At 35.4% G+C, this 18,500-nt stretch overlaps 1 protein-coding gene and 1 non-coding gene across 13 annotated transcripts in view; both read left to right on the top strand.

Annotated features, from left to right (window-relative positions):
• TMEM116 (transmembrane protein 116) overlaps window positions 1-18,500 on the top strand; it is a 103,929-nt gene that overhangs the window by 12,406 nt on the left and 73,023 nt on the right. For 8 of the 12 annotated variants that reach the window (XM_057747033.1, XM_057747034.1, XM_057747036.1 and 5 more), the window contains exons 4-8: window positions 4,280-4,411; window positions 12,158-12,262; window positions 16,520-16,569; window positions 17,497-17,580; window positions 17,921-18,059. In XM_057747033.1, coding sequence (XP_057603016.1) covers window positions 4,280-4,411; window positions 12,158-12,262; window positions 16,520-16,569; window positions 17,497-17,580; window positions 17,921-18,059 — 510 coding nt within the window. Of the gene's footprint in view, window positions 1-1,124; window positions 1,213-4,279; window positions 4,412-12,157; window positions 12,263-16,519; window positions 16,570-17,496; window positions 17,581-17,920; window positions 18,060-18,500 lie in introns of all 12 variants that reach the window. The other 4 variants (XM_057747039.1, XM_057747038.1, XM_057747037.1 and 1 more) reach the window with 3 other exon arrangements.
• On the top strand, window positions 15,565-15,637 carry TRNAA-CGC (transfer RNA alanine (anticodon CGC)). Its single transcript has one exon. It is a non-coding gene; the product is annotated as a tRNA-Ala (tRNA).

Genomic DNA, 18,500 nt, shown 5'->3' with positions numbered 1-18,500 from the left:
GAAAAAAGTAGCCCAGGCCAGCCATTGTTAAAAAACAAAACAAAACATGAGGCAGATACAGTTCACTACACTTGCGTAACTTCATTTCCTTGTGAAGGTCACTTTTGATTTTCTTTGTAACTTGATTTCACTAGAAATATTGGGAAGCAGGGTTTTGGAAGAGTATAAATATGAGTTGCTTTAGGTGTTTTACCTTACCAGGATAGACCTGGACCCAGAAGCTCCTTACGGAAAGCCTTTCACAATGCATTCCGTCCCTGCACCTTATTTTGCTCTTGATTTAAATTAGACAAGTGCAAATATATTTTAAAAGTTTTTGTTTTCATGTTTAGGATCATGTCTTAAGCTTTTTCATGTCTTTCTTATTACCATGCACTATGCTAATTGTATTTTTTTTAATTTAAAAAAATTAAAAAAAATTTTTTTATTAAAAAAATTTTTTTGGCTGTGCTGCACGGCTTGTGGAATCTTAGTTCCCCAACCAGGGATCACACCCGTGCCCCCTGCAGTGGAAGCACAGAGTCTTAACCACTGGAACGCCAGGGAAGTCCCTTTTTAAAAAAAAAAAATTATTTTTTATATTTTTCTTAAAGCATGGCCTATTTCCTTTATATTATCTTCAACATAGTATCTTGTGACATGTAGAAGGGGTGAAATCTTTTTTAATTTCAGTAATAGCTGCTCAGTTAAGTTTTGTTGTTTGATTGATTTTGTCTCCTGTTACTAGAACTCATGATTTTCCAACCATGAGTAAAAGTATACAAACCTCTTTTTATCCTTTATATCTCTGCCAAAGACCTTACGTATGTTTTAATGGCCAACAGTTCCCTATACATAAGGCTATTTTTTGAATCAGTGACTGTAATTATGTTCTTGCTGGCAAAAGCTGCTTGGCTGCCTTTCTGCTCCAGAGTTTATTTTGTATTCAGTTTTAATATTTTACCCATTAACAATTATAAACTTGTGGTGTATGTCATTGGCCAGTAAAATCTATGAATATGCCACCTGGCTGGAACCTTAACAGGCTTACTTGTAGCAAAGGATATATGTTGTTAAAATAATAATATCTGATATTTAGTAAATACAGTTTAAAATATTATTTCACTTGTTTTTGTTTGTGTTAGGCAAAGCAACTTGACCATTTACCCCTATTATCAAGGTATTAGCATCTTATTTGGAAGAAAAGTATGAGAAAAATTCCCTTTTATACAGGTGAGGAGATTAGTTCTTACATTAGGTAGTATCTGATGATAACTTAGTAATTTTGGGGGGGGGGCACATCCCAGTCACCAGGCTGGCCTGTGAACCTAGTGGTGGGGGCGCCAAAAATTTTAAAATTTACTTGTTATTGTGAGATATATCAGCCATGGCTTAGAATGCATAAAACACCCGTGTACTGTATAATGAATGATTATAAACAAAAACTAGGGACAAGAAATAGAAATTGCTTATATCCCCATTCCTACTGTGCTCCTTCCCAATCACAGCCTCACCTCTAGTGGTAACCACTATCCAGATTTTTGCTTAATCATTTCTTTCCTTTTATGTACAGCGTTACCAGTGATGTATATATCCCTAAACAATTTAGTTTTGCATTTTTGAACTTGGCAGAAATGGGATAACTGTCTGTATTTTTTGGTATGTATTGCTTTGTGATTTGCTTTTTTCCTTCAGTATTGCTTCTGAGATTTGTCCATGGTGTTGTGTATAGCTCTGGTTCATTTCTTTTTCATCAATGTTTAGCATTCTATATTATGAAAATACCACAATTTATCTGTGCTGCTATAAAAATCTTGTACGAGTATTCTCCACTATAAAAATCTTGTATATGTCTTCTGATGCTCACATGCAAAAATTTCTCTAGTGTATTTACCTAGTAACAGAATATAGGATATGCATATCCCCTAGATAATACCAGACTTTTTCCAAATGGTTGTGCAAGCAGTGTATGAAACATCGCATTGCTTCATGTTCCCGTTGATATTTGATTTTGTCAGACTTTAAAATTTTTTGCCATGGGTGTGTAATTTTTGTTTCATTATAAATTGATTGATTGATTGACTTTTGGTCTCCTTGTGGGTTTTTTTTTTTTAATATTTATTTATTTATTTATTTATTGGCTGCGTTGGGTCTTCGTTGCTGTGCACTGGCTTTCTCTATTTGTGGTGAGCAGGGGCTACTCTTCGTCGTGCACGGGCTTCTCATTGAGGTGGCTTCTCTTGTGGCTCACGGGCTCTAGAGCACAGGCTCAGTAGTTGTGGCGCACTGGGCTTAGTTGCTCCAAGGCATGTGGGATCTTCCTGGAGCAGGGATCGAACCTGTGTCCCCTGCATTAGCAGGCGGATTCTTAACCACTGTGCCACTAGGGAAGCCCTCCTTATGGTTTTATTTTTTTAATTTCCTTGGTTATTAATAAAGTCAGGCATATTTTCACATGTTTATGGCCATTTGGATTTCTTAAATACCTGTTCAAATCTTTTGTCCATTTTTTTTCTATTGGCTTTTCTTACTGCTTTGTAAGAGTTTTTGTTTCATTTTTAATCTTGTTTGGATACTGGTCCTTTTATGAGTTACAAATATCTTCTCCCACTTTGTGGCATGTCTTTTCACTTTATGGTGTCTTTTGACACAGGCATTTTTCATTTTAATGTGGGCAGATTTTTTAACTATTTCTTTTAGAGCTTTTTGTGTTTTGCTTTGGAAAAACTTCCCCTAACCAGAAATTGAAGGCATCCTCCTATATTTTTTTAAAAAACCTTTATAGATTTTGTCTTTCACATTTAGGTCTTTAAGCTAGTTGGGACCAAGTTTTGAGTGTGTGAGGTAGAAAGTAGGGGTCCAATTTAATTTTCATCCATATGGATACTCAGTTGTTCTAGTATCACATTTTGAAAAGACTTTTTTCCCCATTCATCTAAAAAGCCACCTCTATCATATATCAAAAGTTTATATCTATATCTATATATAGGTATATATATTCTTAGGCTTGTTTTGGGCTCTCTATTCTGTTCCATTGGTCTGTTTGTCCATCTCTGGGCTAGTACCACTGCATCTACTTTATGTTGTATCCAGCTTTATATTGTTTTGTTATGTGTGGGACAGATCCTCCTTCTCCTTTTTCTTCAAGAGTGTCTTGAAGAAATGGTTAACTTGATATTTTGTATTTCAGTATCAGATTTGCTGCCAACTTTGTCAAATTCCATAAGAAAGTATGTTGAGATATAATTGAAATTGCATTTAATCTGTGTATCAATTTAAGGAGAACTGACATTTTCATAATATTGGATCTTACAGTCCATAAGCATGGTATATTTCTTTACCTTAAATCTTTGATGTCTTTCAATAAATATCTTACAGCTTTCTCTACAGAAGGACCAAAACTATTTTCAGGAAAGTGGGAGTGGGGAGGCCGAAAGAAGAAGGATACTAGGAAGTGAGAAAGACAGACTTCAGCAATGTAGATAGAAATTGAAAGACAACATATACAATTCATGCTGATATTTTTCTCCACCTTGACTTGCATTGATGTGAAAACCTGTAACATGACTAAGGTCTTAGGATCTAGTACATAACATGGTGACCATAGTTGATAACACTATTGTATGAGTACAATTGAAATTTGCTCAGAGAATAGAACGTACATGTTCTCACACACATATACAAAAAGGTGAATATGTGAGGTGATGGATGTATTCATTAATTTGAGGAAATCCTTTCACAATGTGTATGTACATCAAATCATCACATATACTTTAATTATCTTACAGTTTTGTCAGTTATACTTCAATAAAGAAAAAAGAAAACTGCAAATTAAACTATATGAAGATTAAAAAAAAACCCTGTTTTCATTTTCTTTGCGTTCTTAGCCATATCCTAAAACACTCAGGTGATAATCTCATTTCCTATTGTTAGAAGATATTGTCTGTGCAGCTAGAGCACTTAAAATTTCTCATTTGTGGTATGACTTCATCACAAAATTTCTCATCTTTTTACTCTTTCCTTTGACCCTATATCTGAGGAAGGAATGTCTCTGTGAGGAAGAAGTTCCAATGCTAATACATCCATGAGTACTCTGGTTCCAGAAAAGTTGGGATAATTTTGATTACAGATTCCTTCCTACCTGGACTATTCCTTTATATTCCCCACAGTCAACCAGTAGCAGAGTCCCCAGAAAAAGTATGCCCAGTTTTCTACTAGAAAGGTAAAACATAAAAATAATAGATTGTTACATTCTCCTGACTACATAATTTTTGAAATTATGAATTTTATTGCTTTTCAGGTAAGGCCACTCTTTTATCTCAGCTTCTCTGACCTCCTCCTGGGAATATACTGGCTCATTGAGGCACTTCTCTATGGAACTTCAGCAGCCAATAAGGACATTGTCTGCTATAACCTGCAAGCAGTTGGACAGGTGAATACTTCTAGCTTGTGACAGCACCTTGTATGAAAGGCACACTCTGACCTAAATAAGAAGCAAATATAATCCATCCTGGGAAGTGGGACCCTTTTGTTATTGTTACACTTTGAAACAATAACTTTATTGTTTTTCCACATTAAAAAACTACTTATTTATTATAGAAAATTTGGAAAATTCAGAGAAATGAAAAGATAATTAAAATCACCCAGATATAATCACTCTTTAATATTTTATGTATATTATATATTTCCAGTCTTCTCTGTAGGTATATGCTTTTTTTAAAAAATGAATTTATTTATTTATTTATTTATTGGCTGTGTTGGGTCTTCATTGCTGCACACGGGCTTTCTCTAGTTGTGGCAAGCGGAGGCTCCTCTTCATTGTGATGCGAGGGCTCCTCATTGCGGTGGCTTCTCGTTGCAGAGCATGGGCTCCTAGGCGTGTGGGCTTCAGTAGTTGCGGCACATGAGCACAAGAGTTGTGGCTCACAGGCTTAGTTGCTCCGAGGCATGTGGTATCTTCCTGGGGAAAGGATCGAACCCAGGTCCCCTGCATTGGCAGCTGGATTCTTAACCACTGTGCCACCTAGGAAGTCCAGTATATACATTTTAGAACAAATAAAATAATGCATTAATACTTTTTGTAATTTGCTTTTATATATTCAACATGCTGTGACCATATTTCCATGTAAGGGAATATATTTCTACATCTTTTGAGATTATTGCATGTTTATTATTATTATTTTTAATTTGGGTATAGTTGTTTTACATTATTATATTAATATAATAAACATTGACTTTTGGAACTACTACATATGATTATATATGAGTTATACATCTTTCATAGATTTTATCAGTGAATTAACCCACATAGTACCATCAGTACATAATGTTTCTGAGACTTGGGATGTGAAAAAAGTAGAGGTTAATATGCAGTCTGTACTCACTGCTAGATGCTTCCTCTGAGATTTGTTACTAGAGGGGAAATATGTTTCAGTCTAGTAGGAAAATACTAATACGTAATTAGTGGTATGAAATCCATATATTAATAATATGTTGCCTTATCTCATGTATATTTAAATGTCTTAGATATTTACTCAGTCCTGCTAATAACCTCATAAATTAAATATAGTTAAGGCTGCATTGTTTTCTCAGATAATAATAAACAATATTATATCTCAATAATAATAATATAATCTTGGAAGTAAAAAGAAATCTGCATTGGAATCCTGGACCTCATTAACTTTGTAACCTTAGGCAAGTACTTAATCTTTCTGAACTTCAGTCTCCTAAATCTATAAAATGGTCATTAATAACATTTACCTTGTGCTTGGCATGGATGTGATTAATGTTATTTTTTGAATTTTATTGAGCTATATATTCAATAAACTACATATATTTAAAGTGTACATTTTTTACATTATGTATGAAATCATCACCACAATCAAGATAATAAACATTCCTATTTCTATCACCACCCCCCCCCCAAAAAAAATTATTTCAAGTGTTTTTTCCTTTACTTTATAGACTGGATACATTATAATAGTTGCTTTTAAAAATATTGGCTGAATGTTTCCAATATCTGGCTCATTTCTAAGTTGGTGTTTGATGATTGGCTTCTCCCATGAGAATGAGTGACATTTTTCTGTTCTTTGTATGTAGAATGTAATCTTTGTCTCATCATCTTTAGGCAGTGGTTCAAATCTTAGTCTAATTCTCTAAGCCTTGGCTATGCTGGTTTGGGATTGTCACCTGCATGCATGATGTAGGGATTAGCCTGGGACGTGTATGCAATCACACACACAAGGAATTAGGGCATCCTCTTTTCTGGTGCCATCATGTCTGGGAGTCCCCCCACACTTTCCTGCCTGAGGGAAGCCCTTCTCTGGTTTCTATAGCCTAGAAGATGGGTTTTTATTAGAGTTTTACGTGCCTACATTGAGCAGCATCACAATTTGGGTACACACTTGAGGCAAAACTGTGAGAGAAAAAAATTTGTGAAACTTACTTTTTGCAGTTCATTTCTCCACATTTGACTCCCTTCTGTAATCCACTTGCTTTCTTTTTACTTTTCAGAGTCCTCAAATAGTTGATTTTTATATTTTTTCCAGAGTTTTTGTTTATAATCAGTGGGAGGGATGGACTGTAGAGGGCTTAAACATAGTAGCTTATTTAGTTAATTTTACTTTCTTTAATTGTGGTAAAATACATATACATAAAATTTACCCTTTTAACCATTAAAAAATTTTAAGTTGTGGTAAAAATACATAACGTAAAATATAATATCTTAGCCATTTTTAAGTGTACAGTTCATCAGCATACATTCACATTGTTGTGCAACTATTACCACTGTTTACCTCCAGAAGTTTTTATTATCCCAAACTGAAACTCTGTATCCTCTAAACAGTACCTCTCCATTTCTCCTACCTTCGATCCTCTGGTAACCACCATTCTGCTTTCTGTCTCTATGAATTTGACTACTATACCTCATATCAGTAGAATAATGCAATATTTTGTGTCTAGCTTGTTTCACTGAGCTTAATGTCGTCAAGGTTCATTCATGTTGTACCATGTGTCAGAATTTCTTTTTTTTTAATTAAGGTATAGTTGATTTATAATATTATATTTGTTTCAGGTGTACAACATAGTGATTCAGTTTTTTAATAGATTATACTCTGTTTAAAGTTATTATAAAATATTGGTTATATTCTCTGTGCTGTATAATATATCCTTGTATTTATTTTATACATAGTAGCTTGTGCCTCTTAATCCCCTACCGGTTTCTTGCCCCTGCCCCCATCCCTTTTCCCACTGGCAACCACTTGTTTATTAGGTATATCTGTGAGCCTCTTTCTGTTTTGTTATATTTATCCGATTTATTTTTTTAGACTCCACATATAGGTAATAACATACAGTATTTGTCTTTCTTTGACTTATTTCACTAAGCATAATACTCTCCTGTTCCATCCATGTTGTTTCAAATGGCAAAATTTCATTCTTTTTATGGCTAATATTCCATTGTGTGTGTGGATACATATATATATATCTTTCTCACATGTTTTATATCCATTCATCTGTTGATGGACAATTAGGTTTTTTCCATATCTTGACTCTTTTAAATGATGGTGCTATGAAGATTGGGGTGCCTATCTTTTCAAATTAGTGTTTTATTTTTCTTGGATATATATTCAGGAGTGGAATTGCTAGATCATATGGTAATTGTATTTTTAGTTTTTTGAGGAACCTCCATACTGTTTTCCATAACGACTGAACCAGTTTTCATTCCCAACAACCGTGTGCTAGGGTTCCCTTTTCTCCACATCCTTACCAACATTTGTTATTTGTGATCATTTTGGTGATAGCCATTTTGACAGGTGTGAGGCAATATCTCATTGTGGTTTTTATTTGTGTTATCCTGATAATTAGCAATGTTGAACCTTTTTTTGTGTGCCTGTTGGCCATCTGTATGTCTTCTACGGAAAAATGTCTATTCAGGTCTTCTGCCCATTTTTAAATTTGGTTGTTTGGTTTTTTGATATTGAGTTGTATGAGCTGTTTATATTTTTTGGATGTTAACTCCTTATCGGACATATCATTTGCAAATAGTTTCTCCTGTTCTGGACATTGTCTTTTCATTTTGTCAGTAGTTTTCTTTGCTATGCAAAAGCTTTTAAGTTTAATTAGGTCTCATTTTTTTTATTTTGCTTTTGTTGCCTTTCCAGGAAGAGACTGATCGCCCAACATGTTGCTATGTCAAGGAATGTTCTGCCCATGTTTTCTTCTAAGAGTTTTATGGTTTTCTGTCTTACATTTAGGTCTTTGATCCATTTTGAGTTTATTTTTGTATGTGGTGTGATAATATGTTCTTTTTTTTAAAATTTATTTATTTATTATTTTTTGGGGGGTACACCAAGTTCAATCATTGATAATATGTTCTAATTTCAGTCTTTTACATGTTGCTGTCCAGTTTTCCCAGCACCACTTATTGAACAGTGTCTTTTCCCATTGTATATTTTTACTCCTTTGACATAGATTAATTGACATAACTGCGTGGGTTAATTTCTGATCTCACTGTTCTGTTCCGTTGATCTAATGTGCCTGTTTTTGTGGCAGTACCATACTGTTTTGATGACTGTAGCTTTGTAGTATTAGTCTGAAGTCAGGGAATATGATAGCTCCAGCTCTGTTCTTTTTTCTCAAGTTTGCTTTGGCTATTTGGGGTCTTCTGTGGTTCCATATAAATTTTAGGATTATTTGTTCTAATTCTGTGGAAAATGTCATGAGTGTTTTGATAAGGATTGCATTAAATCTGTAGCTTGCTTTGGATACTATGGACATGTTAACAATATTAATTCTTCTAATCCATGAACACAATATATCTTTCCATTTCTTTGTATCATCTAAAATTTCCTTCTTCAGCATTTTGTAGTTTTCAGAGTATAGGTCTTTCACCTTCTTAGTTAACTTTATTCCTAGGTGTTCTGTTCTTTTTGATGCTATTTTATTTTATTATTGTTATTATTTTTTTGCTGTGTTGGGTCTTCATTGCTGTGTGCGGGCTTTCTCTAGTTGTGAGCGAGGGCTGCTCTTTATAGTGGAGCATGGGCTCATTGTGGTGGCTTCTCTTGTGGAGCTTAGGCTCTAGGTGTGCAGGCTTCAGTAGTAGTGGTGTGTGGGCTCAGTAGTTGTGGCTCACGGGCTGTAGAGCACAGGCTCAGTAGTTGTGGTACACAGGCTTAGTTGCTCCCCAGCATATGGGATCTTCCCAGACCAGGGATCAAACCTGTGTCCCCTGCAGGTGGATTCTTAACCATTGCACCACCAGGAAAGTCCCTCTTCGTGTTTCTTATGTTTGGTTTTGTTAAGCTTCTTGGACATGGTGGTTTATATTTTCATCAAATTTGGAAAATTTTTGGTTATTATTTCCTCAGACGTGTTTTTTTGTTTCTCCCTTTGTCTCTACTCCTAGAATTCCAATCCCATGTGTGTTAGCCTGCTTGTATTTTTTTTTTAATATTTGTTTATTTATTTATTGGCTGCATTGAATCTTCATTGCTGCTCATGGGCTTTTCTCTAGTTGTGATGAGCAGGGGCTACTCTTCGTTGTGCATGGGGCTTCTCATTGCAGTGGCTTCTCTTGTTGCAGAGCATAGGATCTAGGTGCGGGGGCTTCAGTAGTTGCGACACGTGGGCTCAGTAGTTGTGGCTCGCAGGCTCTAGAGTGCAGGCTCAGTAGTTGTGACACATGGGCTTAGTTGCTCCACAGTGTGTGGGATCTTCCTGGACCAGAGATCGAAACTGTGTCCCCTGCATTGGCAGGCGGATTCTTAACCGCTGCCCCACCAGGGAAGTCCCAGCCTGCTTATATTGTTCCACAATTCACTGAAGTTTTTTTTTTTTTTTTTTTTGATAATGACATTTTTATTTAATTTTAACCAGTTTTCTTAAGTTTATTTGACACAAATAGTCTAAATACTCACTGAAGTTTTGTTCATTTTTTTCAGTCTTTTTTCTCTAGATTTTTCATTTTAGTTTCTGTTTCTGTGTCTTCAAGTTTACTAATTTTTTGCAGTTTCTAATTTCCATTTTTAAATTCTCTATATTATATATATTATATTTTTCATCTCTAGAATTTCAACTTGGATCTTTTTTATATCTTCCATTTCTCAATGTTGTGCTCATGCTTTCCTCTACCTTCTTGGACATATTGAGTATATTTACAGTAATTCCTTTAACACTTTTGTCTCCTAGTTTTTATAATCTATATTGTTTCTGGGTCTATTTCTATTGATTAACTTTTCTGTTGGTTATGGGCCATAATTTCCTGCTTATCTACATGACTTACAATATTTTAGTAGATGCCAGACAATATAGATTTTACATTGTTGGGTATTAGGTTTTATATGCATATATAGATTTTATATACGTACGTAAATTTCCTTTAAATTAGGGGATTTTGTCTTAGATATAGTTAACTCTTGAGTCTGTTTGATCCTTTATTTTTTGAAGGCTTGCTTTTAAGCTTCAGTTAGGGCATTATTTCATGTACAGCTAATTTGATCCCATTAGTAAGGCAGTACTATTCTTATGATTCTACCTTATTATTCTTCAATACTGTCACTCCAGCCTACGGATTAGGAAGTCTTTCTACACTGGCTGATGGGAACACAAACTATTCCTTTAGGGATTCCTTTGGAAATCATTCCACTTACTCCTTTCTGGTGCTCCTTTCTCTGTTCTTCGTGGTTTTCCCTCGCATGGTTGTAGATCAATACTTAATAAAATCCTGAAGGTACCTCTGCAAATGTGCAGAGCACTATGTCTCTGCGTGTCTGCCTCTTTTCTGATAATTTGCTTCCCACATTTTAGCTGTTTTGGCCTCCCCAAACATTGAAATCTGTCTCCTCAACTCACCAATACAGCTTGTCTCTGTTTGGATTCCCCATCACCACACTCACTTTTTCCAGCCAGTAAGCAGGGGAACTTGATGGGCTCAACTTGTTTGTTTTTCTTCTTTCAGGGATTACTGTTCTGTACTTATTGTTATCCAGTGTTTGAAAACAGGGTGTTTTCATATATTTTGTCCAATTTTTAGTTTTTAAGGCTGAAGGACAAATTCTGTTCCTGTTATTTTATCAAGGATGGAAGCAGAAATTCCTTCTCTTAGGTTTTGTCCTGCTGGTTCATTGTGATCTTGTCAGCTCTTTGATGCTTTTAAAGATTAAAAAATATTTTATTCAGTATGTTTAGTTATTTTGAATGGAAAGTTTGGGTCAGATAGCTTAGGCTATCATTATTAAAAATGGGAATTCTTATGTCTTTTTTTTTAAAGTTTTTGTTGGACATAGTTGATTTATAATGTGTTAATTTCAGGTATAGAGCAAAGTGAATCAGTTATACATATATCTACTCTTTTTTAAGATTCTTTTCCAATATAGGCCATTACAGAGTATTGAGTAGAGTTCTTTGTGTTATTCAGAAGGTCCTTATTAGTTATCTGTTTTATATATAGTAGTGTGTATATATCAATCCCAATCTCCCAATTTATCTCTCCCCCACCCCTTAACCATAAGTTTGTTATCTACATCTGTGACTCTACTTCTGTTTTGTAAATGAGGTCATTTGTACCCTTCTTATGTCCTTTTCTTTTTTTTTTAATCAATTAATTTTATTTTTTATTGGCTGCGTTGGGTCTTTGTTGCTGCATGCTGGCTTTACCTAGTTTCAGAGAGTGGGGGCTATTCTTTGTTGTGGTTTGTGGCTTCTCATTGCAGTGGCTTCTTGTTGTGGAGCACAGGCTCAGTAGTTGTGGCACATGGGCTTAGTTGCTTCGCAGTATGTGGGATCTTCCCAGACCAGGGATTGAACCCGTGTCCCTTGCATTGGCAGGTGGATTCTTAAACACTGCACCATCAGGGAAGTCCCTGTCCTTTACAATTAAAAAATAAAATTGAAAAAGATTCTATGATATCCTCATAAAAGTAGAACTTTTGGGTGTGAGGAGGTGGATAATGCTGTGGTTCCTCTGAACAGTCAAAAGGATGAAATGAGGAAGCTGGGACATATTTTAGGTGGGCTTGAGTAGAATTCCCATACTTGGCCCGGTTTTTCATGGTATGGAAACTAGATGGTACATTACTAATAGACCAGTAGGTAGGATTCTTACATTAGAAAATAATGGAATAAATTGAAGGAGGTCATAGTGGGACAGTTATGATGGGCTGTTTTCATTTTCACCTAGATGTTCTTCATTTCCTCATTTTTCTACACTGTCAATTACATCTGGTATCTATACAAAGAGCTGAGGATGAAACCCAGCCAGAGTGGACAGAGCACATTTCCACTGGTAAGTTTTATTCAGAGCTAATAGTTGAGAACAGTATGCTAAAACAAACCCATATATCCTTGACAAACAGTTCAGCACTCAGCACTGGCTAGGTGAATTCATGGGCGTTAATAAAAGAGAAAACTCATGGAGTTTCCATTCTGTTGACATGATTTCCTCTTCTCCCTTGCTGCTGCTACCACCACCACCACCACCACCACCACCACCACCACCACCAAGTTTTGATTATAGAAAACATTATTTACAGTATTGCCATTCCTGCCTGTTTCATTTCAGTAAGGGAAATCCTTCTTGGCTCTGTGCCAGTCCATCATTGTTGTTAGAGTAAAGAAAAAGATCTTGGAGAGCAGTTAGGGAATGTGCTTAGTCAGCTAACAGTGGGCTTGGGCTACAAGTATTGGAAAGGGAGAGTGTTTGTTCTGCTCTGATGTGTTTCTTTGGTATGTGTGGGTAACAGATGTTGGTTTGCAGAAGGCCAGAGGAATTAATGTGTAGTAATCAGAAAAAAAAAGATGAGTCCAGAGAGTAACTGTCTTTCCTTCTTTGGTTCACAAAGAGTTTTGGGTACTGTCTAACATTACAAAAAGAGAGGAGAGCACAAAGTCAATAAGTCAGTACATCTGGATTCTTTTTTGTGTGTACATATCTTACCTATCACATAATTCACCTATTTCATGTGTACAATTCAGTGGTTTTAAAAGTAACCTTACTGCGTTGTAAAATTATCATCATAAATCAGTTTCAGAATATTTTCTTCACCCCAGTAAAATCGTTCATGCACATTTACTTTTAATCCATTTTCCATACCCTGCCCTAGGCAACCACTAATATACTTTCTGTCTCTATAGATTTTCCTTTTCTGGACATTTCGTATAGACATTTCATATTTATCATAGAAGATGTTGTATCTGTCTGGTTTATTTTACTTAGCATAATGCTTTTGAAATTCATTCATTGTAGTGTGTATAAGTAATTCATTCCTTTTTATTGCTGGATAGTATTCTATTGTATAGTACAGTTAGTTTCTTATTTCTGATTCTTTCAGTATATCACTAAAGTGATTTAGCAGAAGACATTTCTGTGATGTTATCAATTTTCATTTCTTTAAATGTCTTTATATAGTTTAATCTTACTATTCATATCTTACTAAATATTCCAGTCCTTTTATTTCTGTAGTATCCATTCTCTTGTGGCTTCTTGAAGGGGAATTTTTGCTCAAGAGCACCATGAAGTAAATGAGTCTGGAAATCTTCTCAACATACTTATTCCAGAGCCAGTTCTAGAACAAATGAAAGTGGTAGACTGTCATACACATGGTGAAACTCAGCAAATGTTTGTTGAATAAATAAATGGTATTATAGCACTGTGAAAAGAGCATTTGAAACCAAATCAGGAGATATGTCTTCTAAACCTAGTTCTGTCATTTATCTCCTGTATGACCTTGGGCACATCGTCTCCCTTTCTTGGGCCTCAACTTTTCATCATAAAAATGAAGTGCTGGTCTGTGTGATGTTTAATGTCTTCTTCCAGCTCTAAAATGCCACAATACTCTTAAATCCTCACCTGACTGACATCTTGAGAAGATACGTTTCTTGCTTTTTGTAGCCTTGCTCTAGGTACATACTGCTGGAGAAGGGCAAGAATATAGAGTGCTTTAAAATTGTTTTCTTTCTTTTTTTCCTTTTTTGTTGTAAGGATAAAGTACAGTGAGGAAATCCTTGAAAAATTAATATGAAGAGACCCCTTATCAGCATCCCAGACTAGATATTAGGCGATAGAGCTTTTTCCAGTGATTAAAATATTTTACGTACTGTCCAGTTCTGTAGCCACTAGTCACATGTGGTTATTGAGCACTTGAAATGTGGCTGATGTGATTGAGGAACTGAATTTTTGTTTTATTTAATCTTTTATTCATCACTATTTTATTTATCTTAATTTTAATTTAACCATATAAAACTAGTGACAACTGTTTTGTACAGCCCAGGACTATATTCTGGTGCCTTTTTCTCTTGTTTACCTCTGAGGATTCAACCCTTATAATTATTCTTTTATATTTTAAACTTGTATAGTTTCTTAGCTCCCTGCAATTTAGTAATGACCCATGGCTATATATCCACTTAACATGTTTGTTTACATAATCCTACAATCCTGGAGCTAGAAGATACTACAACGAAACAATTAGTTAAATACCCTCGCTTCAGGCAGATTAATGTCAAAAAAGTTCAAGAAATGTATAAATATAGTATTTAAAGTTTTTATTCATTCATTCACTAATAAGCTAAGAGACTAACTGGAATTTGAGAGAAGTTATTTAGCCACAGAGTTATTCTCTAAAGATAAGTAGCCATGAGACCAGAAGCCAAGGATAGGGATGACATGGGGGAATATTTTCCTGTCTTGGGCTCCTGGAAGTAGAACAAATTAATTTTTTTTTAAATTGAAGTATAGTTGATTTACAGTATATATTAGTTTCAGGTGTATAACATATTGATTCAATATTTATATAGGTTATACTCCATTTAAAGTTATTACAAGATAATGGCTGTATTTCCCTGTGCTGTACAATATATCCTTGTAGCTTATAGAGCAATTTAATTTTTGAAGGAAAACAGAAGGAGAGATGTAAGATTAGCTTTCATATATAATATTCTGTTGCTGTCTGTGCATATGAATGCACATATTGATACTTCTCTCTATAACCCATGCTATGACACTAGTTCCAAGAAGACAAACTCTGTCCCCACATTTGCCCCCACTGCCTATTATTTTGTCATTATAGCTTTATATCAGGAGCCTTGAAGATTTTTCATTTTTGAGTTCTCTTTTAAATACCCCAGGAAGACTTCGACCCTAAACTGTTACTAGTTAGCTTTTTTTTTTTTTTTTTTGGATTATTGTTGCTAGTAAGATTTTTACCAGAGATGCATTGACAGCAGATAAGAACAGAAATTAAACACAGGATAGCCACCTGATAGACAGAAGATAGAATAAAAAGAGAGGAAGAAATGTGAGTGGGAGAGGTCACCAAAGACTAATTTTACTTATTTCCCGTTTTACCTGAAGTCAACACTGGCTGTTCTACTTTAAATCATTTGCTATTCCTGATCCAAAGTTCTTAGGGCAAATCAGTTACACACCTCTGATTATCATTTAATTGCTTACTTAATCCTTATTGATCCCTAACTATGGCATTCCAGAATATAATATAATAATATAATATATAATCAATATAATATGATAATCTCTGTCTTAAAATATATAGAAAAATTTGTTTTCTATTATATTAAGATGTTCTGGGGACTTCCCTGGTGGTCCAGTGGCTAAGACTCTGCATTCGCAATGCAGAGGGCCTGGGTTTGATCCCTGGTCAGGGAACTAGATCCCACATGCGTGGTACAGCTAAGAGTTTGCATGCCACAACTAAATATTCCATATGCTGCAACTAAAGATACTGCGTGCTGCAGCAAAAGATCCCACATGCTGCAACTAATGATCCTACATGCCACAACTAAAGAACCTGCATGCCACAGCTAAAGATCCTGCATGCCGCAACAAAGATTCCGAGTGCCACAACTAAGGCCTGGCACAGATAAAATAAATAAATAAATAAATAGATAGATAAATAAATATATTTTTTAAAAAAGATGTTCTGTTCAAAATCTCTCACCATATACTGCTAGTGGATATGGACCATTCTTCTGTAAGTTGTTTTACAGTGTCTAACACAACTGGGGATTTTTGAAATGTTCTTCCTTCTAGATAGGTCTTATATTCAAAGGGCTTTTTTGACTCTGTCTTCTTATACTAACCCAGGCCTATTATGGTTTCTGCTGGTCATCTTACACATAGACATTTACTCTACCCATAAGGTCTGAAAAGTCTACACCTCCCTTGGTCTAAAATAGGAGAGAATTGAGCTATTATTAGAAGATGAAGGATTACTGTGTGATTTCATATTTGCCTTTCTTCTTAAGACAATTTGTTGTGGTACAGCAAGTCTTATGGTAAGCTACTTCCTTCAGGCCCTCTTTGTGGGTATTGGTGTACTTTTTAGAATATAGTACTACAGATAAAATTCTCTTATCTTCAGTGCTAAGGAACTATCTATTTCATTGAATTTATATCAAATATTGCTTAACTGAAGCAAACCTGCTGTTGGGAATTTTTGTACTATCAAGTAGTAAGTGATGACCTGGTATTTATTGTAATCTGATTGGCAATATCCTAAGACAATAATCATATTTATTCTTTTCCTAGGTTATAGGTTATACCTGTCGAGTTGGTCAAATAGCCATCATTTTGTCAAGGTAAGATTTTTGCTTTCCTTCCTAGCAAGGTGTAGACTCTCATTATTCTTGGGTCTGGATAGGAGCAAATAGGAAGACAGTGCTCCTGTTTCTACTGATTCCATCACTCGTAGGTCCTCACAGAGCTTTACTGAGTAGGAAGCAACAAATGTGTGATCATTGATTCCATTTTCCCAGGTAAAATAGGCAAACAATTTGAAATTACAGGTTGGGTTTTAGTCCCAATTCTGCCATTAACTTTATGTGACCTTCAGTAAATATTTCCCTTTAAGTCTTTTGACTTCTAATTCCTTTTCATATATCATGAGAAGTTGTAATAGATGGTTTCAATATCTTATTCATCTTTATAACATTGGGTGAGACTCTTAAAATTATTAAGCTCAGAAAGGATCTGGATCTCACCTTAAGTGGTGGTCACACTGAGTTGGTTTTAGACTTTGTAACTTTTACTGCTGGATCTTTTCCTCTTATAGGGATCTGGATATATTTAGCTGGATAAATAACTAGTTGCTTAAAGCTGTGCTTTGGAAAAGCTCTCAGGAAGGAGCTGATGAGAATGAAGTTATTACTGGTCACTATGAAAAGTGAAACAGACTGATAACAGAGCTCCTTGGTAGATTTTTTATTTCATTTTGACCCACTTGGATTTTTAATCTGATCACACAACTCCCAGGGACTCTCTGTGAAACTCTGTTAGGGTTTATTAACCTAGGTATAAAGTGCATTCCCGCTCCACTGCCCCAGGAACTTGAAAAAAAAGTATACTTAAAGTTTTTGAGGTATTTTTCTTGAAGAAATTAAATGTATATGTATTTGTGGAGAGTGGGTGGAGTGTTGGAGTTGGAAGAAGAATAGGAGAGTAGTTTGCAAAGGGAAAAAGGCATATAAAAGTTCGAATATTAGGGTGATAAATTTTTTTCCTCCCAGCCTGATACCTCTACTATTGATGATACCTGTGTTCTGTTTGGGCAATGCCAGCGAATGTTTCCGCAACTTCAGCCAGAGCCACAGGTAAGTAAGGACCAAACCTATCATTTTTATGGTAGACTACACCTATTCTTTTCTATAAATAAAGATGGAAGAAGACTTTATCCATACATTCTGGCCAAGATGCTTGTATTTGAAATGGGCTATGGACAAGGTGTATAGTCAAGGTTAAAAATATATAAAGTAGAAATACAACACAAAATGACTAGATGATAATGTGTCAGTGAGAAGGAACAAGGTGTTATGGGCAAGTATTAGCTAACTAATAAGTAAAATTATATACTTCTTAACTTTTGTTCCACCAAGTGGGTATCTCTCTGGTTTTATACATGTAGCAGCACTCCTGACCTGATTCTCTTCCTAGGTGTATCCTGATGTACTCACCACCAGCAGCCATGGCTAAACTCCTGCCTTCTGCTAACGCATCAGTCTGTAGCACACTTTATTTTTACGGACTTATCATTTTCCTGGTCAGCTTTCTACTCAGCCTCCTCACCATTGTGGTATGGTGCCACCCTACTTGCCTTTATGGAAAGAGAGGGGGTTGGGTGGAATGGGGCAGTATTCCCAGGCCTGGGAAAGATAGGGTGGAAAAGCGCTTCTTATAGTCCTAGAACTAAGAAAGTGGCTAGTAGATATTGATAATTTAGTTACTACCTCAGTCTTTTGGACTTCCCAAGGTCAAATGATGAGTGGGGAAAAGAGCCCGTATTCCTTATGTGAGAGTTATGCTCACTTTAGAACTAATACGTGTTCCCATGGATCCTCATGGAGGACAGGACCAGAAAACTAGTATGTGTCAAATATATTCTTTATGTCGTATGATACTCTGGAACACAGGACATGTTCTCTGATTTAATTTTCCAAATAATTAAAGAGTTTTTTCCCCTCAGTTCTTTATTGACTATAAATTTGCACTTATGTTATATCTAACTGGGTTTAAA

This window comes from Hippopotamus amphibius, chromosome 8, assembly GCF_030028045.1.
Source record: "Hippopotamus amphibius kiboko isolate mHipAmp2 chromosome 8, mHipAmp2.hap2, whole genome shotgun sequence".
Taxonomy (NCBI): Eukaryota; Metazoa; Chordata; class Mammalia; order Artiodactyla; family Hippopotamidae; genus Hippopotamus; species Hippopotamus amphibius.
This window is presented reverse-complemented; position numbering and strand designations above follow the sequence as displayed.